At 32.1% G+C, this 26,998-nt stretch overlaps 1 protein-coding gene across 1 annotated transcript in view; it reads right to left on the reverse strand.

Moving 5' to 3' along the window:
• Positions 1-26,998, reverse strand: part of LOC134249237 (leucine-rich repeat transmembrane neuronal protein 2-like) — a 65,409-nt gene that overhangs the window by 35,594 nt on the left and 2,817 nt on the right. Inside the window, exon 3 of the mRNA XM_062731609.1 lies at positions 25,997-26,068. Within this exon, the coding sequence (XP_062587593.1) occupies positions 25,997-26,068 (72 nt within the window). The remainder of the gene's footprint in view (positions 1-25,996; positions 26,069-26,998) is intronic.

Raw genomic sequence — 26,998 nt, forward strand, 5'->3', positions numbered from 1 at the left:
GATCGTACTCGGAGCATATTCTCGAGTGTCGGATAAAGTGGGTGTTGTAACACCATACGAGGGACGTTCAATAAATAATGTCATTAGCTCGATGACATACAACATAGTAGTCATATGACATAAAGCTTGACTTTCTCTCATTATTGAATCTTTAATGAATTTGTAACAGTTTATGTGACCACTTTTCATCACATAGTTTTATCGTTAGAAGCTGGGAAACAAGGGCTATTCGAGACACTGCATTATAAATGAATGGTAAAGAATCATTAAACTAGAGTGAAAATAAAAGCTACATTAAAGCTGCTGTAAAATTTGTTAAAAATCCCAAAGAAATATTCACTGAAATATGTGACATTTACAGCAACCGATGCCTGTTTTATAGACAATTGAGCAGGTGGATTTCAATGATAAAAAATTATATAATGGGCATCAAAAATGGGTACCCTCCTTGCCAACAAAAATTATAACATCTTATGTACTGTATGCCAAATTTCAACAAATAATATTTGATGTTGTATGATTGACTTTAAGACACATAGCAAATTTGATAGACATTATATCGGGAGTATTTTAAACTGTTTTAATAAACGTTTGACAGTAATTAAGCTTGGTACTCTAAGGCCACCCTGTATTTTGAAAAATGAGTGAAAACGACAGCGTGTACAAAAGTCTTAACAATTATTTTAAAATATCAGTAATTGTAGTAATCCACGTTTGTTTTATATTCAAACAGATATTGGAACATGAATCTATTGCTTAAAACCATTAAAACAAAATTTAACATAAGATGTACTTGATAAAAACGGCGAAGGTCTGTCAAGAGCAAAGGTTTGCAAGAGCACAAAGACAGATTTATATGCAATTTTCTTAAATATTAGTGGTATTGTTGTTCAAATTCGTATTCGGGGAGACAGTTTAATATCTGGAGGTGTCTAGAAAGCAGTTTTTTTTGCAAAGAAATCGAAAGGCTTATTAGAGGAAGGACCCAGTATAAGGAATCCACTACATTGATTTTCTCATGACAGCGTTCAAACCCGCATGCCCTAACGAGTAAATGAGTTTTCGGAATAAACAGAAAGTTAATGTTTTTTCACATTAACAATAATTGCCAGATCTTTGACCTTTTGACTTGTTTCTATTTCCAAACTTGAAAAAAAACACCTTTCAGAAGGAAAAAAACAAGTCCAGGAAATCATTGGATCTTCCATTTTCCAGTATACTAAGGGTCATACCCAAAAATTAGTTCTAAAAACAATCAGACATTGGATAAAAAATGTTACGGACATGTGTTTGAATTAAAAGAGATTAATAAGTAAAATCATGAAGACTAAATCATTGAAAAGCGTCGTTTGCTTCTTTCTGAGCCCCAATGACATTATTTATTGAACGCCCCTCGTATGCAGGTTATAATGGGATAGAGATAAGGAAAGCTGACGATGGTAAAGAGGAAATATTTTCCTTTGTCCTACAATTTAGTTGTTAGTTGGTCCTAATCACCATTGAAACGGGTAATGCATTGGAGTCGCTAAAAAGTATGGGGAAGCGGTTTTAGTCAGGATGGATGTAGGTCACGTCTTTTTTTCGTTATTGGAAGATTTCGTATTCACAGCAAACGAGTGGTCACAACATGCATGATTTGCACAATCAAAGACATGCAATTGTTTATGGACTTTTGAGCTTGAATCATGTTCGTAATCTTGATATGTTTCATGCATAAAGTTTCTAAAACAGCAAAAACATTGAATCGTAAATGTCTAAAGAAAATCCCAATTGTTCAATTTGTTGCAACGTAAAATTATTTATTTTATTGATAAAAAAAATTACAGGTGTAAAACTTTTTTCAGATAAATAGTCTTTTAAAGTTTGTAATTGATTTTATTTAAAAAAGCGGAGAACAACAGTATTAAGGAAATCTGAGATAATTTTTTTTGGAGGTATCACCGTAATTCAATTCTAAAGTAAAGTTTTTAAGGTACCTTGGTTACCGACGTATCAAGATAGTTTTCTTCCTTATGAAAATATTTTGGTTACCGACCTAGTGATCTTCACCTTTGACCTACTTATAAAATATTTAATAGTGCTTAAATACATCGCATTTTTTAATTTTAAAGGTACGTTGATGCTATTTAGCATGTGTACAGTTTGTAATAGAAATATATATTAAAAAATACTAGCGTTACAGATCCTTTTTCTGTAATTAACCTACTTTCCAAAATAGCCAGAATTGTTAAATTCACTTTGAAATTCGTGAATTTTTAGAAGCAAGGTTTTGATTTAATTTACATGTTTATGAGTTTATGACATCTTCCTTTGAAAGTAGTAAACTTTAGATACCACACAAACTGAGATTTATATATTATGAAAATAAATCGGGATCGGCATACCAAAATGGATATTTGTAGACTGAAAATTGCAGAAAGACAGTCTGAAATCTCTTTTAGAGGATTGTATTAAAATTCGAATGATTTCATTTTCAATATTTATTTCAACTACGTGGGTGTTGGAGAATCATATTTCTGATTCTATCACAGTCTTGCTATCCATGTTTTTTTTTTTCTCACAGGCAAATACACTATTATAAAAATACGTGTAACAAAAAAGTTTATTACTATAACATTTATTTGCGTCTTTAATGATGCTATAATAAATCGCGTGAAAAACCCGTTCCTCGGAGCACTAAAGTTTGGTTGATATTCCCATCACTGATCTAAGGTACTTTAATATCTGCAAATTTATTAAGCTACATCCCGGGAAAGAGCTTTATAAATGAAACTTGCTCATTTATGACACACGGGTAACATTTTTTTCGAATTCGACACATGGAAAATTTTTACACATACAAAACACTCACAGTTCCAGTAAATTTGGTAAACCATTTAAGACATTGTTTTGAATTATGCTTATCCTGTTGGAGGACAGCCATCTGGAAAAAATACATAAATTCTTACAAATGTTTTGCTATAAGCATTCAGTTTATTTCGAACGAAATGACATTGAAATGTGAAATCATGGAATATATTGTATCCTAAGACTTTAGCTGCTGGTGTTAGTAATTTACATATTTATAAGCATAATATCGTGCCAAACACTTCAATCAATGACAATAATAATCAATTATTATAGCTTAATGTATTTATTATTATCATGAATAACTAAAATGGATTATAGCCCATATAAGAAAAAGGCACAATTCAAAGATATCTAGCTAGATTGCAATAAAATTACATTTATTTATTTTTGTTTTACAATGTTAATCTTTTTTTTCAATGTCTTGGACGTTATGCAATGATATCATTTTATGCTTTAATGGATGTTTTTAAAAGATAATGCTATATGTTCTTGACTCATAACATGAGACGACGTTGAATGTAAATTCTTGTCTTCATATCTTAGCATATATAGATTATAAATAAGCAATAAAGTGAAACATTCAATCAGGATTTGTAAAGAATAACGATGCAGGTACTGTATGCTAATAACTAATAATTAAAACCTATATATGAATGAAAACATTGATCATATTAGAGCTTGTGATCACAACTAAAATGTATTTGAAATAAGCTTTTTATTTTGAAAAAAAAATCTTTCGTTACAATCAAAAGCAAAAATTATATTTCATGAATCAAATTCATAAATACAAAAAAGTTTTAAAGTGCAAAATTACTGAATATGACCTCGGGAGACCGAATTGCAAAACTAGTAACATGTGCCTTAAAATTCAAACATTTATATGAGTTACAGATGAGCCATAAGATGGACACCAAAAGAAAATCCAATTAAATATGCACCTTGCGCCAACAAGATTTCTTTAATTCCAGTTGCTTCACGTAATCAAATCTCAGAAATACGTTGTTGATTCTACGTGTTATAACAAAATCATTTTATGCAGAATACGAAAGCCTGCATATATGCACACAAATTAAAGGGATTCTTTTTTTGTCCAATAATTGTGCCTGAGATATAATTATAAAATATTGTAGAAAATAATACTGATGCCACATTCAAATTTTGTTAAAACTGCTCCCATCTTAAAGCAGGTGACAATAAAGTCTTTGTAAGACTCATTATTACAAATGCATGTTAGAGGATTTTGAATTTAATGCTACAAGTGGCAATATAATTTATAGTCATACGTAGAATCCTTTCTGAGGATGATTTTTTTTTCTAAATCGTATGTTTGTTTTATGTCTCTTTATTTGTTTTATGTCATACATATTTTTGTTGTTGAATAAAATAATCAATGTTTGCATCATAACTTCAACAAAATACTTATAACAGACACGAATCGGCCTACCTTACAAAAAAAAAACAAACATAAGCATTCATAAGATTTCATCAGACGTTACTCTTTCTGGAAAGATTTCTTTTCACTCGTTTGATGAGCATTTTTCCAATCCCTCACATTTAAGTAATAAATGTTAACACAGCAATTAACTAAAGGAAGCACGTTTATCTCTCAGTTTTAAAGGAATGAAATATTTGAAGGTAACGAACAATATTCAAAATCAAAAGTCCATTCAAACAATACCATGCAGGAGCAGAGAAATCATGGAACTTTAAAACATCAGAGATGGGATTAGGTGCCATGGAGAAGTAAGCACCCCCTACTGACTGGTGACACCCGCCGTGTTATCCTTTTCATGATCGGGAAAAATCATTCACGACAGCATTTGTTATTGATGTTTTCGAAACAATTCAAAACCAAACCACTCCTGCTTCAAATATGACATACAAAGGAAAAAATCTTCTTTCTCCGTATTTTTGTACATGTAAGTGAAGTATGACCAGATTGAAAGCAAGCAAAGGAAATTCCGGACATTTTGATTGGTCATGTATGAAAGAGAACATGGGATGAAATAATTTCATGTAAATAACACTGAAAAAAATATTTGTTAACACATTGAACCTCCAAAAATGTTTTTTCATCATGGAGTCACGCATCAAACAAATAGCTCATATTTTTGTGGTTCTAATAGTATTCAGTAAAATACAGCTGACAAGCAGGTAGAACTCCACTAACAGTTATTACTATTGATATTCATCACTAACTTTGGGTTTTCATGCAACTACAAAATACTTACAGATTTTGTAAATTTTGCAAACCGTTAAAGGTGCTGTTTTGAATCGTAGTAATTTTGTTGGAATGCAGCGATCTAAAATAGATTTTTGAAATTATTTAATCGAGTATTTTTGCTATAAGCATTCAGTCCTTTGCCTTCAAAATCAAAATAAATAAACAGAATCTCCGAACATGTTTACAAGTATTAGTGTAAGTGATAGTTTTACATGTGATTTATGTTATTTTAATTTTTTTAATGTTCACACCTTGTTTGATATGGATATCTCTAAGATGTTTTTTTCCAATAATTATCAATAACAAAGTTCTCTACAAGCCTTTTGTTTTTTTTTAAATGAAAATCAAACATAGGTGCAAAGTCGGAATAATGATTAACCTATTTGAGTTTTTAAACATCTATCCGTATTTTTAAGCTAGTACCGAAGTACATAGCTACTGGGCTGATCCTCTGGGTGTCATATACAATAAAATGTTATTGTAGAAAAGAAAAAAAGACTGCAGCACATTTAAATAAACAAAATATATTATTTACTGTACATGAATAACAAAATTCATCCTCCAGAAAAGGAGCCCAAAACTATCTTTATCTTAATACATACGAGAACGAGTATTTCATTCAATATCCTATACACTATGCATTCTATTCCTCTAATGCTTTTATAGTTGGTTAGCAATGTAAGTATTTTTTTTTTTATCCTTAAATGGAAAAATATGATAATCATCTTTTATTCTGAATTGAAAATCAATCTGTTGCTCTCAAATAAATAACCGTACTGATTACAAAGAAACATTTTTCATATTCAACCAAGCAGAGTAACATATGCTGTGAAACCACAAATTTTCGTTGGGTTTAACTTTCATTGTTTTAGAGGTATCGAGAGATCCACAAATTCTTAACCACCACGAAATGTAAAATTTAATATGCATTACTAGCCAACACTTCTCCAACCATGAAATGAAATCCCCACGAATTAATATTTTTCCCCCAAACCCCGAAAATTTGCTTCCACGAAAATATGATTTTACAATATGTTTTTTCAATCAAAATATTATTAGAATTATACATGTACCAGAACCTCAATTAACATTTTTTTTTCTTTGTTAGTTCGTATAGTTTATCCACAATTCACATAACAAGTTTGGTGAGATATATTGCGTCGAATAAATTCAGAATAAAAAGAAAGGCCTAGCAATTGATGAGAATCCCGTCGGCCAAAATACGACAGAATGATCGGTTATATTTGCTATTAAAATCATTATAACCCATAGAGAGTTTACGAAATGCTGACTTTAAACAAGGTTAACAAAATTCCTGTAAAATCAATTTGTCAGTATCCTGTCTCGGTTTAAAAATTGTGTGTACTCGGAGCATTATCTCGAGTGTCGGATAAGATGGGAGTTGTAAACACCATATGCAGGTTATGGTGAGATTAGAAATAAGGAAAGCTGACGATGGTAAAGACGAAGTCTTTTCGTTTGTCCTACAATTTAGTTGTTAGTTGGACCTTATCACCATTTAAAAGGGTAACGCAGGGGAGTCGCTAAAAGTATGGGGAAGTGGTTTTAGTCAGGATGGATATAGGTCACGTCTTTTTAGGCGGACTTATTGCTCAAAAAGAGCAATTGCCGGCTTATGTACGTCATCCTGTTCAAGGCAGGAAGTCAACCCCATAGTCGCCATTTTAAAGTTAAGTGCAAAAATATAGTACTTCTAAAGATTTTTCGCCAAAAATTTTTTCGAGGAAAAAAAACAGAAGCAAGTGATCTTTTTTGTTCCTTTGAAATATGTTTTGGGGTGTGTAAAAATGCTGTTTTCTGTTTGAACAGAAACATATTAACGTGTCTTTTTTGCGTTTTTATAGCAACTTTCAGTTATCGTTCTTGACTTCCATATGTCCAGACTTGTTAAACATAAAATGTTATTTCCATATAAAAAATTCAAAATTAATAATTTCCATAAATGACTATATCGAAGTTTATTGCAGGTGTTTTGTGCATAGCATAAGTTGTTAATCATCTGTTGATTAAAACTATACTTTATGTTTAAAACGTTTTACAGTGTAAAAGTGCAATTATCATATATTGAGAGGAATTAGATGGGTCTCGACGCCAAAATCGGTAATTAAATATTAGTTTACTTAGGTCATATCTGATCAAAAAATTGTCATTGATACAAATGACAAAGCACCCAATTGAAAGAAATTGCAAATCAGTTGTCATATGGGGATAGTGTCGAACAAATTAGTATTATCATTTAAAAGGACAGTAAAATGTTAGCAACTGTTACTAGCTCTAGCCTCAGATGAAAATGTACGCAAATGTTTTAATTTTCTTAGGAACCCACAAACGTATTATGACTTATATGTTGTCACTAAATACATAGTTTTTGCACTTTAATCGGTACACATCGTTCGAGATGTTGTCAGTTGTTGCATATTATTTTCAAATCAAACTTTGATGTTTTTTTATTTTAAATTTAAAAGTACAGTTGCTGTTGCAAATATCTGCAGAGAAAAAAATTAATCTTCTCGATAGCACTTGCAAAATTCATTTTTATCACTAATTAAAAATTCAGAGGTATTCTCTACGTAATTCAGGTTTCTCTTTACGATGTATTTCTTTATGATTATTACCAATCTTCATTGTGACTAAGATCAGTGTTTAAAAATTATGCAAGATATTTTTGGATCAGAGATCTTTCAATAAAAAAAAGGATATGGAGATAACGAACAGTATTCAGTCTCAAAGTCCAAAACAATTCAAAATAAGAGAAGAGCAAACACGGACCCCCGAAACAACAGACGTGGGATCGGGTTCCATGGAGGTGTGAGCATCACCTGCCGACCGGTCACACCCGCCGTGTGCTTCTTGTCATGATCAAGAAATAACGGGAAAAAATCCGTCGTCAATTCAGTGCATAAATAATGGACTAACAATTGGTATGAAAAACGTCAGTCAGCATTTGATTTAATGATAGATTGTATTTGCTGACAAGGTCATTGTATCGACCATAGAACTTACAAAATGATGACTTTAAAAGAGACTGCTGATATTCTTGCTTTATCAACTTGTTTGTCAATATTTTACCTCGTTTTAGAAATTTTTCAAACGTAGAGCATGCTCTTGCGTATCGAATGTATACAGTATACTGTGTGTAACGTCTCTCTCCAGAATATTTCACTGATATGGAGACGTCACCATTGCCGGTGAAGGGCTGCAAATTTAGGCCTATGTTCGGCATTTACGGCCTTTGAGCAGGGAGGGATCTTTATTGTTCCACACGTGCTGTGACACGGAGCCTTGGTTTATACGGTCTCATCCGAAGGACCACCCCATTTAGTCGCTTTTTACGACAAGCAAGGGGGTACTGACGACCTATTATAACCCGGGGATCTTGTGTATCGAATTAACTGAAATATATATATACTCCGTATGCAGGTGATAAAGGTATATTGCTGCATAAGTAAGGGAAGTTGACGATAGAAAAGTTAAAGTCGTCGCGTTTATCATTTAGCTTGGTTCATAGATTAAAATTAGTGTCTTTTTCAAGTAAAATATCCAAGTATGAAATAGAAGTGTCGGACTCTGTGGTTTCTTTTATGTCAAGCTCACCAGGATATATCGTATCGACGTAGGAATGGAAATTACCATTATTAATTGACAATACGTCATCGATATATTTGAATGTCGAGTTGAAGGTCACAGCAAGTGCTTTCTTTTTTTCACCCATAAAATTTTGCATAAATTCTGCTTCATATGAAAATAAAAATAAGTCTGCCAATTACGGAGCGCAATTTGTACCCTTGGGAATTCCAATAGATTGTTGGAATACCTGGTCTCCAAAAGCCACATAGATATTGTTAATCAGAAACTCAAGCATCTTCTTGATGTTAAACTTCAGAGTAATTATTTTGTGCAATCAGAATCTGTTTTAATGCAAAATAATTTTGCAAATGACCAATGACGAGGTAAGTAACTTTACGAGTTCCATTTTTATTGAAGAAGCAGCTGTCAATCATATCAAAAATCATGGATTTTAAATTGTCGTGGGGAATTATTGTGTTTAAAGTTGAAAAATCGTAAGTTTAAAGCTGTTGATTTTTGTAAAGTCTTGTGATTTCAAATTGTCCAAAAGTTCTTTAGAATTTTTTAGTATCCATATCTGATTCACATCACTTCTAGAATATATAGTTGCACATTACTCTTGAAGTTTTTCCTTCACTACTGTCAATATCTTAGTGAGGAGTAATGAAAGAGGCTTGGATGAACATTTACTGGAATCTGCAATGTATCTTTGTTTGTAAGGATTCTTATGAAGGTTTTGAATCCAATATATATAAGGTAGTTCATTCATTTTGGCTCTGTGGAATATTAAAAGTATTCAAAACTGACAGGTGATTTTGAAGAATTTCTTCCTGAGAAAGGGAAGTATGAGTATAAGTAGGATTACCACTTGTAGAATGAAATCCAATTTCTTATAGAATGCAATTTATATAATGAGCCTTCCAAACGAAGACAATGGTGTTACCTGCTTTGTCGGCAGGAACCAGTACGTACTAATCGTGTAATCTAATTTTTTAACACTTCTTGTTTATTGAACACAGAAGGATAAATGGTTTTCATATTGCCCCTCAATCTTTTAATACGCGACTTTAACATGGATCTGATACATTAAATCCATTCTGATAGGGTGTCAACGTCTTCTTTTTCATATCTGGCCCATCGTCTGGCGTAATTTTCAACAGAATTCATAATATTTATGAAATTCCGACGCCAGTTGAAGGATCAAGGTTCCCAATACTTAGGACTTTTTAAAATAAGTGATCTAAGGTCCTCATTACGAACTATATTTACGTCACCTGTAATAACGTGTCCAACAGGACTATAGTAATAGGGCGAAGAAGAACATGAACACGACGGAGGATTATGTTTCAGATAGTCGGTATCCAGGCCATGTAAAGTGTTTTTGTAATTGAAAAGTTTGGAAGCAATGGTCAATGGTATATTTGTAGGAAATACAAAGTGTAGTCTTTAACTTTAAATATGGTGGAATACAAGACTCGACCCTTTTGTGGTTAAGAATATTACTTATATTAACCGCGTCAATTTTTTTTTGGCATTTTGAAGTTTAAGGAAAAGACGGATTGTTTTAGCTGCATTTTCTGTGAAATGCAATTTCCATTATCACAGATCTGAGCCTATATTCAGGTGAAGAGGAATCTAAAATTGGATGTGCCTTGGCCTTTTCAAGAAGACTATTCAAAAGTTTCAAAGGGACAGAGTAAAGTTTTGTTCGAATATGATGTAGACCTAACTGTTGATTTACATAAAGTCGTAATGAATCAAAAGTGACGTCCTGTATTGCAGGTTTATTGTACGAACGATGCCCATGACTATGCTAACGTCTCTGAGTATGGTTAAAAAGTCCCATCACATTTACATTATTACACTGTGGAGTGGAAAGATTTCCTACACTATCGACATAGTCATTACATCCATAGGGAAAGGCTTTCCCTAGTTTTCTAATCCAAAATTCTTCTCGTTGTCTACGGAAAAGTGTACTCGGCGACAGACTATTTGTGTGGTAATAAATCTTTTCGAGAATTCTAACTTTCATTGATAAAATAGAATGATCAGGTAAATTAAAACGTTTGTATAAAAGCTGCTGACCAATATGATTTATTTGAAATCAATGACCTGATATTCTTTTGTTAAGTGATCCCTTGGTTTCACCGACATAAACAAGTCCACACAGATTACATTCTATTCCATAGACAATATGAGAAAATTTGCAGTTCAGATTTTCCCAAGTTTTGGTATAGAAGCTCTGTCCAGTAAGATTACTGATGAAAGAAGTGTCACAGGTTTTACAGTTTCGCACAGAGCATTTTGAAACAGAAGACATGGAATTGCAAAAAGATTTATCCAATATATATCTGTAATAGAAACCTTACATTCTTTCAATCTGATGTATGATGTATTGGTTTTATACCAAAACTGGGAATCTGAAGACTGTACACATGACATATGTTTAATATCCCTGAGGATTATCCGAGGGGCACCAAATGAATTCCTTGAGTCTGTGTCCCTTATAGACTCAGAGGAGTGACGCCTTGAAAGAGTATATAAATACTTAATTATGAAAAAATATATAAATACTTAAATATGATACAAGTACTTCAGACAGGTGTAAGATTGTGATTTTAATTCAGTTATAATCTGAATTTCAAGGACAGGGTTCCCTAGAGTATAAAGTCAAAATGCATTATTCCTTCTCTCTTCTTCTCTAATACCGGGTATTTTGCAGACATACTAAAACATAAAAATAATGAGCAAATATGTCTCTAATAAAAAGCATTGAATTTGATGTCCTCTGGGTCATGGGTTTTTGATCATATACTGAAAAATGCATTTTTTGTTAAAACAATTCTTTTTTGCCACTGTATATTTAGCAAACGTACATGGTTATGATAAACAAAGATGTCTCTTTCAAAATTGTGAAATTCATGGTCCCTGGTTTGGGGGTTCTTCTGTTAGTGCAGGGATCTATTAATTACATGGTAAAAATATATGAATTCTGTGAAATAATTGTTGGTCCTATGTATTTAGCAGATAAACTAAGTACATGGTTATGATGAGAAAAAAATGCCTCCTCCAAACTTGACATTCTTGCCCCTGTGAAGGCCCCTGTGTCAGGGGTTCTGGTGTTTGGGAAAGAATCCATTAAATATATAGCAAAATGCATTAATTCTTTTAAAATCTAAGAGGTGAACAGAATACAAAGTTGTAATGAGCAATTTGTGAAGGTCAAGTGTTTTGATGCTTTGCATGGATCTTGATTTTTAAGATAAATTTATACTAATATAATCCTCCTACGTGTTCATGTTCTTCTTCACCCTACAACTATAGTCCTACTGGAATTGGAAAAACCTAGCTTATAGGGAACCCTAATATTTCAACTGAAGTCATAATTTCATAAATATACTCAACAAAAAAAGTTAAGGGTTTAGTATAATATAGTTAATTTGAGGAAATTTCAATTCTTAAATTTATTATAAATTGATGTGAATGTTTATCCATAACTACACGTGTTGTTTGCTACACATCACTGATGTATCAGTCCACGTGTTCGAAGCCAAACAGAAAGGGATCAAAACTAGTAAGCATTGCAGAGTAGAACTGGTAAGTGTGTCTATATGAGATACTGTAAATACTTCATGCTGACAATAAATAAGGACAATTAAACATCTTTTGAACACAAATGAATTACAGGTGATGCCTCAAAGGAGACGTCTGACTGTACAGGAAGCCGGTAGGGCCATAGGGATGCTACAAACTGGAATGTCACAGGCTGCAGTGGGAAGACTTATGAACCGGTCACAAAGCGTCATTGGTCGGTTGTGGCAGAGATATCAGGTTACAGGATCAGTCCATGAAAGGCCTCGAAGTGGAAGACCACGATGTACAACGGCCCGACAGGACCGCCAACTTGTACTGCAGGCAAAGCGAAACCAATTTAACTCGGCTGTTGCTTTAAAAAGGAACTTTAATAACACATGGAATAAACTCTACTCAAAAACGCAGGGCTAGGCTTCATAAAGCTAACCTAAATACAAGACGACCTGCCACACGCCCAATTTTGACTGCAGATCACAGATTAAGGAGACTGGAGTTTGCAAGAGACCATGCAAATTGGCAAATCCGCCACTTGAGATCGGTACTCTTTACAGATGAATCCAAATTTTGTGTAGACTTTAACGATGGAAGGCGACGGGTGTGGAGACATGAGAATGAGAGTTTTAGTGACTGTGTAAAGACGAATAATGACTCCCATCGAATAATGACCGGGGGTCATTTTTCAACAGCGAAAAATGACCCCCGGTCATTATTCGACGTCGAAAAATGACCCTTTTGCCCGTAGAAAAAGTGTCACCACCCCAAAAATTTGCAGAACCCACGTGAAGAAAAATGACTCCCGTAGAAAAATGACACCCTGTGGAGTAAAGCTGAATTTTTTAGGAGGTCAAAAAAGAAAAAAAAAGATAAAGAGGTATATTGGCCAAAATGCTCACCTGAGCTTATTGGGAATAAATTGAACTCATAACATTATACAATTATAGCTATATTTTAAGGTCAATGCGATGATTCAGAATCTAATGGAGTAAAAGATTTATCGAGCCTAAAAGGTTAGGCAAACATTAATTTTCGATGGTAGAAATCATCGTACTGACAGAAAAAATTAGCAGTATTATATAATATTAATATATCCTCCGCTTAAAAAGCGGGAGGGTATATAGTGATAGGGATGTCCGTCCGTCCGTCTGTTACGCTTTGGGGTATCCATTTTTTATCCGCAACTCCTCTTATATATAAAAAGATGTGTTTGTGAAACAGCTATGCAAGGAATGGCAACAAAGCGAAGATTAAACTTTTCTTAAATGCAATTTAAATATATTGGTACCCAAAGTAGGGTCAGATCACAAGAAATACAATTGCCAAATAGGAAAGCCTTAGCACCACTTGTTCAAAAGTAATGGCTAAGGATAAGTTTTTGAAAGGCATGTCAAACTTAAAGGTCATAAGGTAAAAGTTGATGGTTTCTTAAGAAACTTAAGGTTTAATGTAAGAAGGATTACATATGTGTCTGAAGTATGAAAATCCTAGCCCTAACGTTCAAAAGTTATGGCCAAGGTTAAAGATTTTTTCATAAGTACGGAAATCTCCAAGGTCAAGGTCAAAAGGTCAAAGTTTTTAGAATCCAATGAAAGGCCATGCCAAAAAATACATATGTAAAGTATTAGAGTACTAGTATCCACCTTTCAAAGTTTATGACCAAAGTAAAAATTTGGCATTTTTGTGTAAAATGGGACAAACTCCAAGATAAAGGTTAAAAGGTCAAATTTGATGGTACCCATAGTAAGGTATTGTCACAAGGAATACACATATTAAATATGAAAGTCATTTCTCCAATAAATGAAAAAGTTATGGTCAAGGTTAAAGCTTTTGCGGACAAACAGACACCAGATAGACAGACCGACATACAGACAGACAAGATAAAACTATATACCTCCGAATCTTCAATTACGGGGACATAAAAAGAAATGGTCTTCAATTTACTTTTCATATTATGATAGAGTATAAAGAAATTCTCTGAAAATATATACTCAGAACTGAATTTAAAAAAGTGGAGTAAAACAAGAATAAAGACGTGTAATGAATGCTGTGTGCTAAATCAAAAGGTTTTGTCTACATGTTTAGTTTTTGCTTTAGAATGTGTATTTAACACCAGCCCATAGCTTTACAGAGCATATTTTTAGGTGTTATACCCATCCCACCCCTTACTTATTCAGGAGGAAGTCGATTATCAACAAAAGTAACAAAAATACCCTTAGGGGCTACCTTTATTTTTCTATAAGGAGGAACTAAAGATAAGTTTACAATACTTTCAAGTATACCCCCACCAACATTTAAAGTATACTTTAATCATGGCGTAGTAAATTATGATATGATAGTACTTGTGTGAAGGCTTAACTTCATTTAAATATTTTATATAGAGCCTCTTTCAGTATTATTGAAAGGTATAGAGTTTTATCTATATTTTTGCCTTTCATTTATTATTTTTTTGTTTTGATTTAAGGAAGGTCCATACTTTTACGGATCCAGTTTTAATTTTACACACCAATATAAAATTCTGATTGTCACTTTTTTTGGTAATAAAATATTTTGGTTGCTTGAAAATAATTAAATAAGTATAAATTAATTTTAGTGTCAATTTGAAAACAATACATTTAATATATGTTATTTATATTATTTATGGATATTAACACTTTACACTTTCTACAGAAAGGATTTATATGCTTTTAGCACATATACAGACACAAAATTTTTAATTGCCTTTATGAACCTAAACCCTTCTAATTTTTTAAGCAAACTAATTTGAGATCTGTTTTATAGATTTTAGGCCTATATCATCTTTTTAAATTTTACTTTCGTTTTAAATTTTGTAAAAAATGATTGAAAAACTTGATATTCCAAAAATGAGGGTATACGTGTTCAAAGGGCTGTTTTGTTAAGCTTTTCTGGTCAATCATAATAAAGTTTGTGTTTTTGTTAACCTTAGATATCATTCTTAATAATTTTAAATAAAAAATGGCATGTAAACAATTTAGATTTTGAGAATTATTCAAAATAAAGATATTTGGAGATTGTATTCTTAAAGACCTCGACAGATTTAACATCAATTTGTTAATGTTTCTGTGAAAAATTTCAAATATTCTCCTGGCAAATGAATGTTTTTTTGTTTCCACAAGTTCTAATATAAATTTGATATAGCTAAATAAAATATGATATCACACTTCTCCATGTTTAATTTTGGCTCTTGAGTTTTTAGAGGTATGTACTCTGAGATATGTTGTATGAAAATTAACATGCAAAGATATGTTTTTATGGGTGTTTTAGTTAGTTCATGAGTTTTTAAGTTAAAAACTGATCAGTTTGACAGAAAATTTTGAATGTTCGGGCCTACCTTAACGTAATATTATTTGGGGGGAAGAATATGTTTTTGTAAGGATTTAAAATACCTTTAATCATATAGTGATAGTCTGCATGTATTGGATGGAACATATAAAAAAAAAATATACAGGATCGAGGCGTCCTGTCATCCATTTCTATTTTTACTCATTCGTCCGAATGAAACCTTATGAATTCGAACAAACTACTTATTTGTAGTCACCAATATTAATTCGTCTGCTACAAATTTCTACTTTTTCCCAACAAATATATTTTTTTTCTGAAACAACGTATCAAAAGAGGGAGTAAAGAAAAAAAAGTATATTAATAAATTTCATCTCCAGCGTGCGTTTGATGCATTCACATGTACCATCTTTGATTTTTTAGGTTTGCTCATTTATCAGAGAAATGAAAATTAATTGATTGATTGATTTTGAATTGTTTACAACTCATTTGTCAATATTCGGCAGAGAGAAATAAGAATCTTTATTACCCCTACGTTCTAAGAAGAACAAAGATCACATCTATTCGAACAAAGGCATGAATTACTCAAAGGTTTAACAATTATAATATACAGCATATTTTTTCCTTTCATCTGTTATACATTTTGTATCACTTTAAAGGCAGTCATTTTTCACTGGGGGTCAATTTTTTATGGAACTAACATATAAAATAATGATCCCCAGGGCTCTTTTTCTACAAAAAATGATTTTTTTCTACGGGTGGGGGTCACTTTTTGTCCCCCGGTCATTATTCCATGGGGCATTATTCGTCTTTACAACTACCGTGTTGCTTAACATGATCAATTTGGTGGAGGTTCTGTTATGGTGTGCGGAGGTATTTCAATTCAGGGATCCACGGAGTTGTACGTCATCAGAAATGGAGCACTGACCCGTATCAGATACAGAGATGAGATCCTTCAGCCAATTTTGAGAACATTTGCCGGGGCAATAGGAACGGATTTCTTTGTTATGGACAATAACGCCAGGCCACACACAGGAAACATCGTAAACCACTACCTTGAGGCAGAGACTATCGAGAGAATGGAGTGGCCTTCGAAGTCACCGGACCTCAACCCTATTGAACATGTCTAGGATGTTCTTCAGAGGCAAATTCAGCAGCGGGATCCTGCCCCATGCAACACCAATGAACTTGAAGTTGCTCTGTTAAGGGAATGGGATCGGATACCTCAGAGGACCATCCGTTCACTCATTCGAAGTTTCCCCAGGTGATGCAGGGCTGTTATTCAGGCAAATGGAGGCCACACCAAGAAATGAGAGTTGTCAGGATAATTGTCAGTCTTTGATTAAACAAATTATGCAATAACTGTATATGAAATTTTACATTAAAAATAAGGGTATTCACAATTGTTAATCTTCTTCTGATGTCCAAGTGAACATTTATCATTGCTTTTTTATCAAATGTGTTATAACTTTATAGAGGAAATTATGTAATTTATTTTGATTAAATATACTTTTTCGATGTAGATTTTATAAATGAAGGTTTTCATAACCCTTAACTAAAGATATGCATCATTACAAGAAGAAATTAACGCTTTTTTGTATTCCAATTTTTTCCTTACATTTTTAAAAATTATTTACAAAACATACTGAATCTTTTTTCCTACCAAATCTAAAAGGCAAGTTTCAGCGATACTCATTTTAATTTTTTTTAAGATTTATTTTTCATTGTTAAAACATTAAGGTTTTGTCATACTCTTAATACCCGGGCAAAATAATTGTAAAATTACATTCTTTTTTTGGTCAAGTTTCTCTACAAGGTGATTCTCATAAGCTTTGTTTCAAGTGACTCTGCCCACTTCCCCTCCCCCTGCTCCCCGTTTCAGGTAAAATTTTCGTTAATTCGTATCAACATTCAAGATATATCATGACTTTCAAATATTTCAGGTGGAATTATATTTGTCTTTTAAATCTACAACGTTTTTTTGGACGCAGACACGGTTCATAATTTTTTTTCGGGATGGATGCCCATCGCAGTCCAAAACGTTTGATGAATGAGACAGAATAGATATCTAACGCGCGTTATTCAATTTGTTTGCACACACCGTTGCAGTTATGAGACTATATCTTTCAAAAAAAAATCACTCTTTGCTTAAATAACATCTAATAACCTGTGCATGAAGTTTTTGTCTCTTAGTTGATTCGATATGCAAAAATATGCTCTACGTAGGGACAATTTTTAAAACTAAGAAACCTTAATTGACAAACAAGTTGATAAAACGAAGATATTAACAGTCTCGATTGAAGTCAACATTTCGCAAGTTCTATAGTCGATGCAATGACCTTGTCAAGAAATACAATCTACAGAACCGCATGTTGACTGGCGATTAATTACTCGGCCATTATTAACATACTGCATTGTCTACGGATTTCCCTTTGCCCGATCATGACAGTGAGCATGCGGCGGGCGGGACCGATCAACAGGGGATGCTTACTCGTCCATGGCAGCTTATCTAACATCTAATGATTTTAGAGGTCTGTATGTGCTCTGCTCCCGATTTTTATTATGTTCTAATAATTTAGAGCATTACTTCACGAGATCTTGATTAATTGCATCACGAAACAATAACAGTTATTTGAATGTTTCACACTCATAATTGCTCAAATCATATGAAATGCAATATTTTTTCGGTTTAGTCAACCACCGCTAAATAAAAGTTTAACACAGCTCAAACAAAAAATGGGTAAATTAAAAACATTGCCTTGTAGTTATGTGTTGTTTCATTAAATATACTATGAACATATTTCTCATATACATGTATACACTGTACAGTTATAAATTTTGGTTTACTAACAGTGTCTGTAAACTTAACAAACCGACAAAGGCATTATCTTCCAACGTGGTGATTTGATTTTCCCACAGATACCTGGAAAGTGTACAGTCAAGTTATTATCAACAGTATTTTACTTTATTAAGATGAGTGAAATTATTGTAATCCATTATGATTAAGCTTCATTATCTACTAGAGTGATTAATTTTGACTTTTCTTTCTTTTTTATTTTTATTTATTTACTCACTATATTATTAATTAATTTTGAGCAAAATTGTTTTATTAAAAAACATATCTCTAACGAAAAATCTTCACCAACAGAAACCATCATATCAGCATAATGCATAATTATCATAACAGTAACTTCATCTGAAGAGCCTGATCACGTCTCCTTGACAATTAGTGAAAATCAAAGACGTTTTTTTTACTTGTACCATAAAAAAATTCGTACATGCATGTTAAGTGAAATAATCTGCTAAACCATTACCGAGCATTTCCCTTATTTTTGATACCTGCAATTATTTGCTTTAGGATCAAATATTCTTAGGTGTTTGTGCAGATATTAAACAAGACTGCTTATTCTTTCATCTAGACCTTGTTAGTTGAAATCATAAAATTTTCATGTCGCACGCGTGACGCTGTGGTTAGAGCATCTGCTCTTCAGTCGAGGGGTAAGGAGTTGATCCCTACGTTGAGGGTTCAAACCCAGTGCAAGACGTGGAGACCGGTCCCTCGTGTGAGACCGAATAAGCTGAGGTACTGTGTCACAGTAGATGTTGGCAAGAAAAAGATCCCTCAATGCTCGATGGTCCTAATTACCAGGAATAGATATATGTTTGCAACCCCCCACCAGCAAGGGGCGTCGTCTCCATATGAGTAAAAAATTCTCGAGAGAGAAGTTGAACACAACAAACAAAAAACATAACATTTTCTTTCTTTGGAAGTTCATTTCGCAAGCTAAGTTTACTTTACTTCTTATACCTCAGGCGGTCATATCTCCGATATACAGTCAATAAGCTATAATTATTAATTATGTAGAGTCGTCATCATTGAATTACACATCAAACAATCAGATATTCTTTATTGGTTTTGGTGGCATTCAATTGTTTATTTCCGTTATGTCGGTAATGCTTCAGTTATTTCAATTAACACCCACTACTGATTTTGGGTACTTGTGCAAATTATTAAATCCAGAGCAAGAAATAAAACATAAATTGCCTTTCATATCATACTTGCTAAAATATTATACATAGATTATTTTTCTGAATCTAACAGATAAAATCGGAAAATGAAATAAATTTTAATCATGAACAAAAGTCCAACTAACAAACGTTTAACTGAGAGCAGAGTAAACACGAACCTCTAAAATCTATAGGTAATTGATCGATATGACAGGGAGGAGTCTCATACTGATACTGAATACGAGGTCGTTCTGATAATTTAAAAAATACAATATACACATGTATCTGACAACTAGAATAAAAGTTAAGCTTATCCGCCAAAGATCTTTTTACGTGTCCAAAATGTAGTCCATACACATGGGTGACATGCATTTAATTTTATACCTGGATATGAAATCAACTTAAATTGAATTTTAATTTATTTTTTTTATTCAAAGTGAAAGCACAATGTTGAAATTTCATCTCTTTTATGATGTAAACAGACTGGTAACAGGAATATGTATTTTTTCTTAATTAATTCAAACAAGAGAAGGGTCTCTAAACTACACAACCCACTTGTATGCATCCTTCATTGGAAATTACTTCAATTTATCAAACTGTCAATTCTCCATCTATATGTTTAAATTAGTTGCGGAAACCTTTGGTACACCATATGTATTTCAACAGTATACGCATGCTGAAACCTTGCGTATACCTTAAGTTTCAGCAAGTTTCAGTTGCGGATATTATTTTGATTCGTGGACACCCTTGGTTTCCGCACTGCGGAAACTTGATGAAACTTGAAGTTTCCGCACTGAAACTTTGCAGAAACTATTAGTAAGCTTAAGTTTCCGCAGAGTTTCAATAGAGTTTCAGCCATGCGGAAACTGTATTTTTCATCCAGTGTATGTTTGAATTATTCCTGTACAGTGATAAATGTATAAAACGCTTCGTTTTGATTCGAGGAAATACGCATTGACATTGTTGCCAGTGGTAGATCTAAGTGTTTGGATAGGATATAAGGTATTCGTGCATTCGGATCATTTCAGTTACATGTAACAATTATATATAGTTTTCTGATCCTGGGTTCAACAGAATTCATTGTAAATGTGTCTTCATAACAGTTCGACAAACAGGAGGACATAACTCAACTAGGGTAGGAGAAAAATCTACCACAACAAGGGTATATATAATATGTTCCAACCAACTAGGGTAGGGGAAAAATCTACCACAACAAGGGTATATATAATATGTTCAAACCAACTAGGGTAGGGGAAAAATCTACCACATTTCAGAGTTTGTTCTTGTTTGGTAAATGAACTTTTGGAAACGGATTGAAATTATTTTTCTAAAAAGGAATTTCCGAAAACAATACAGTACTTACTTATATAGCTAAATAAATCCTTAATTTTAAGATCGGCTCGTGATCTGGTAATGCGAATGTTACATAGCTAACTCTAACCATAAAAAGATAAAGAATATTGTCGGACTAATATTGATGACAGATACGACTTATATATAAAATCAAAGAAATTACAGAAAAATCTTTCTTTTCTTCCTTCTTTATATAAGGATGGAATCAAAAGCCCAAATTATCAAGGACTCGAATGGTATTTCTAAAGAAACCACATCAAGTACCTAATCCCATTTTCTTTTAATTACGTCGGGATCGATTCGTTCGTCATTTTAACGCTTAACTATACACGTCAAATTTGACATCAAGTTAAACGTTTAATTGAAATCGCAAGAGTTATCTCCCCCAGTGTGTTGTACGTTTTTAACTTGCTAAGGTATATGCCACTCGTCAGCTTTTTGGAAAAGTTCAGTAAGAACCTTTAACTTTAAAACTATTGATTACAATTCTATTTTTGCAAGATATTGAAATTAAAAAATGCAATTTTTTCAACATTCATTTAAAAATCTGCTTACACATTAGAAAATAGGTGAGGTTTATATGGGACTATGTCTTGGGGTAGTAGGATATTTAGAAGAAATTTTTTTTCAAATTTACATATTTGTTAAATTTAATATCGTGGAACTTTAGCCGCACATATTTTCATTTTAACAAAATTGTCCGTTATGATTTACAAAGAATATTAAAGTATATGTCTCAGTTTATATTTGTCGAACTTTGTTTGTATATTCACGCGTAGAAATATATACGGAGAAACGTGCGTTAACGTGACGTCACAATGAGGCTGTGGAGACGTTAGTAAAAATGCCACGATAAAGGGCTGCGAAAAATTCAAATATGTAGCATATTTTAGTTGCTTCTAAACATGTAAAATGTAAATATAAGGACTGTTTTTTCAGTTTAGTGTGAATTATTGGTGTGTGAATCACACAGACTTGCAAGTAGGCATATTTTTCATGAAGCGCTTGCGCGCTTCATGAAATATGCTTACGTGACAAGTCTGTGTGATTCATACACCAATAACTCACAAAACACTTAAAAACATTCCTTAAATAAATGTCAAACAAAACGATACCCCCAACCGATCAGCACTCAAGTTATAAAAAGTTTGATACAAGAAAATCTTCTATTGCCTTCTTAGTTTTTTTTTACCCCAAATATGGTGCTTTTTAGTGCAAAAAGGTCACACAATAATTTATATGCATTAATTTGCATGATTTGTTTAATGATAGATATTATTCAAACTAACGGAATTTTACGTAAACTAAGATTATATTTATTGCCATAATTACATCTGATAAAATGTGACCAAGATTACGGTGATTAACCAAAGTATTATAATTTTTCTTTTTATGAAAAACATGATGGTGTATTTCACTCCAATTTCTTGTATAAAAGTTTTCCCCTATTGCAATAAACTGCGTTCAAAAGAATACAGATCATAAATATCATTCTCTAAACAAAGAAAAGAATCAACTGGGACTATTCCACAGTGTAAGCATACTTTGTTTGAGGACAAAAATTATTCACTGTTTCTTACTCGATACAGGAGTCACACACACGCATCCCCCTCCCCCAAGAAAAATGCAGGAATGACATGCAGTTGATCCTAAAGATCTAAACCCGGAAGGGTTTCCTAACTGTGGTAAAAATAAGTAGGGGTCTCCCATATACGAAACAATAGCCTGTTGTGCCGTAGCGGAAAGCATGCTTTTGAGATTTCAAATGACATAAAGCAGTGTCGCAAGTATAAGATATATGAAAGTTTTCTTTATCAAGTAAAAGATTTCAGCTATTATTTAATTAAGAAAAAAGCATAATTTAAGCCAATAAGTTTTATTAGCTTTCTTTTTCTTTACATAACTGGATCTCTTCATCTAGAGGAAAGCAATATAGTCAAAGAATGGCCATGACCCTCAGCCCTCTTAAAAGGAGTTGCGCTTGAAAAACTTTTCATCTCTATATTCAATATATGGTCAACATTTTAAGTTCAAAGGGCCAAACTTTCCGGAAGAAATAAAGAAATTAAAATTTCTTGGTAATATGCACATCTTTACATTGTGATCTAATTATCTATAAAGTGTCATGAAATTCTATGTAGTGGTCTAAGAAGAGCTGTGCACGTGCTTATAAGATAAATAAATAAATAAATAAATAAAAAAAAATAATAAATGAAGAGGACTGACGGACTAACTGGCGAGTCAAAAACATTATACCACTTGTAACTTATTGCTATAACAGTAATTTATAATTCTCTCTACATTTAAACATTTTTTTCCAGACGATATCCTAAATAGCCCTTTACTCTTCAAAATATCGTCCCCAAATTAATAAGGCTTTGAAAATGGGCAAAGGCACAAGTCAAGGTCAAACTTTTTTATTGCATAATGTAGTTCTAATTCCTATTCTATCATCTGTGAATTTGAACAAACTAACAAGTTTACAGATTACCGTATAAGTGGAAATTTTAGCGAGACGCAAATTTAGCGATTTCTCCTTAAAAAATGGTAATTTATTTTTAGCGAGAGGTAATTTTAGCGATTTTAAAATGCTTACTAAAGAAGCTATTACAAATAAAATGCAATTAATTTTTAGCGATATTTAATTTTAGCGATCTCGGGACCCTCGCTAATAATGCCAAAATTAAATCCTCGCTAAAATTTCTACTTATACGGTAATATAAAATAAACTATACATAATATCCCCTGTTCGAATCCTGTAGAGGAATTTCTTTGTATTAAATGAAAATAATTATTAAAAATTGCTCTTTTATCTAAACAAAATGTATATCTTTGCTTATTTGATTTGAGTACTTATTGTGCATCATGCATCATCGTACATACGACTTAATATGTCGTACATGTATGTTTCTTAACTAAACTAAACGTTGTGGATTTATTTCTAGAAAGATGGATGTACTAGGGAATTTTATTTTTGTTGTTTTGTTTTTAAGGACATTGGCAACGTTTCTGGATTTTGTATAGAATTTTTCAAGAACTTCTGAACAGGTTTAATGGTACCAAACATGTTCAATTCAGGTCCTTTTTACCCATCAAGTCAGCCTTTCTCTAAAGATTTTGTCGAATCAATGTTTTTACAATTTTCAATGCATTTCCTATGTAAAATGTTGATAAAATGGTCCTATATTATTTTCAACCATAAGTTTTTTCTAAAACCCATTTATTTCATAAAGTTTTTTACATAAAATACATTGTTGAATCTTCATTTTCGATGACAAACATATACTTTGGCTGAAATTGCAAATACAGAAACAAAACACAGAAATACCAGCACTGTTTTTTGATTTAGAGTTACTTCCCTTAACATCTAATTATTATTCATAATGATCAAGAGACTGGTTGTTTGTTTCTATACCATAATTTACTTTATTTGAAAGGAACTGTCATTTAACATTTTTGCAAGAATTTATTATAAACTTTTAATGGTGCCTCCTTCACATAACCTATAGAATCGTTCTAATTCAGTCTACCTAGCTATCGCCACTTTCAGCATAATTATTTCACATCTTTGCACTTCCCAGCATATATGTACTTATTCTAAATGACGACTTCTTGACTGACTGCCCCCTCAGCACAATGTAAACAAACCCATCGCTGCTTTTCTTTTATTACTCTAGAGTTGAATATATCAGATAAAAAACACACACGTGCTTTTGTTTACCTCTCAGTCTGTAACGCACGCTTTATTGGTTTTCACCGCTTAGAGAATTCCATACGGGAGATCATTCTCAATGACTACTTTTATAAATGAAAAAACCTGGGTATAAACCTTTTTTTTTCACCGGAAACCCTGCGTTGCCAATGACCTTAAATTACTCCTTTCACAGACCATGGTCTGAAAATCTTGAATTTGAAATACACAATCATTGAAACCTACTTTACACTTCAGAGCAAGAAATGAATTTATTGCTTTTTTAAAATCTTTATTATTCTGTACAATATTGATATTAATATTTATTTATTTACTTATTTACTATTCCTTTATTTACTTATCTAATTTTTCATCTATTTATTCAATTATTTAAATATTTAATAATTTATTTATCTTTCATCATTGATTCATTTTTTTAGTTTGTTTTTATCAATTTCATTTCTGTTTTCTTTTATTTATTTTTTTTCAGTTTTCATTTTATTTTATTTTTTATTCATATTTTATTTATTTCTTCTTGTATGTTTGATTGTTTATTTATTGAATTATTTATTTTATGATTTTTTATTTAAAATATACTGTAGAATCACAAATTTTCGTGGACACAAAATTACGTGGATTTGTCTTTGAAAATAGGTTCGTTGGCATCTAATTCCGTTGTTTTGAACGTATAACCCTATTCATTACATGGTCATATAGAAATTTTGTGTTGGATTAAATTTCGTTGATCATTGTTATATACTTTTATTTATATTTATTCATGTTTTTTTTCTTATTAGGGGCAATTAGTTTTACATGTAAACATGAAGAAAAGACCTGATCTTTTGAATTAATTAATGTAAATTGTTTATTTGAAAATGTTATTGCAACCTAAATTATTTTATTTTTTAAATACTTGATTGATTGATTATTTGCTTACATGCTGTTTTATGCCCCCTTTGGAGAATATTTGATTCATAAAGAGAGGTCGCTATATATCGGTGAAGGACTAATTAAAGTCTTTACTCTGCATTAAAGGCCATTGAGTATAAAATGGTTCTTTCGTTCTATCCCCCGTCCACATTATGTGTTACTTTGAATACTTTTCTTCTAACATTTGGTTTATGTACATTAAACATGAAATTGCAAAAATAAAGATTTACAATTGAATGTTTTTATTGACCTTGAAAGGTAAGTTTTTAATATTAAAAAGAACATTAATATTAACAAAAAATGAAATTAAATTAGATATGCAAGCTTATGCATATTAAATTATAAGATTCTATTCAGTTAACAAATTCACTGGACATCGCTTTCCTTTTTTTTTTTCAAGACTTTGATTAGTTATCCAGGAATAAGAGACACTCAATATTTTAGTTTTGCATACTCGTACTTACAGTGTCTTTAAATTTGACAAACCATGGAAAGCGTTATCTTCCAGTGTGGTTATTTGATTCAGTTGAAGATTCCTTGAAATGTTCCGTCAAATAAATGTTAATCATTTTTTTTACTGGGGATCAAATTTATACTTAACGGGACTCCGACCCTCAGCCAGGAAGGACAACTCTTTAATTTATAATTTAATTCAAAAAGTCTTTCAATGAAGCGTAAAAATTAAATCTTTTCATGCAACAATTTTCATTATATGCCTCTCGATGTGCTTCAAAGTCCTTTGAACTTCTCAGAAAGGTCTAATTAAAAATAGAAATTTTTATCCCGAAAAAGCATTTTTAGATACCAATGTTTATTAACATGGTATGAAATTAGAAGTAATTTTTGAAGCTTTGCATAGAATTCTGTAGCACATTGAGAGGCATATAATAAAAATTGTTGCATGAAAATATTTAATTTTCAAGCTTCATTTAAAGACTTTTTGAATTAGATTATAAATTAAAGAGTTGTCCTTCCTAGCTGAGGGTCGGAGTCCCTTAAACATTTGAACGATTAACTTACAATATAATTATTCAGCAAGCTTTTGTTTTTAATTTATTCAAAATGTGATTTGTTGTTGTTGTTTTGAAGCGGGTGATGGAGTGCAACGTTTAGTATCAACGTCAACAGAATCGGGAAAAACGGGCAAACACACTTGTGTACGTTGAATTAGAAGTAAGTTTTCTTTTCTTTAAATTAAAAGAACGCTTTTGAGTTGTCGTGCGCTGAATGTGCTCCAATATTTTGAATGTTTCATTTTTATAAGCGTGAAAATTACACGGTTACATGTACATTACCTTTTCAAGTTAATCATAAGTTAGATGTATGTAAAAGTTTATCGATGCGTATGTTTAAGCACGTTTCATTAAAACAATCTCATACATCGATGGGTAATTATCTAGAGTGTGAAAAAAAAATATTGGGAACCTTATTTTGACTTATCTTTAACTTTTACTTAACATGTAGTT

The sequence above is a fragment of the Saccostrea cucullata genome, unplaced genomic scaffold (genome assembly GCF_032062105.1).
Source record: "Saccostrea cucullata isolate Sc308-1 unplaced genomic scaffold, CSIRO_AGI_Scuc_v1 ctg3169, whole genome shotgun sequence".
Lineage (NCBI taxonomy): Eukaryota > Metazoa > Mollusca > Bivalvia > Ostreida > Ostreidae > Saccostrea > Saccostrea cuccullata.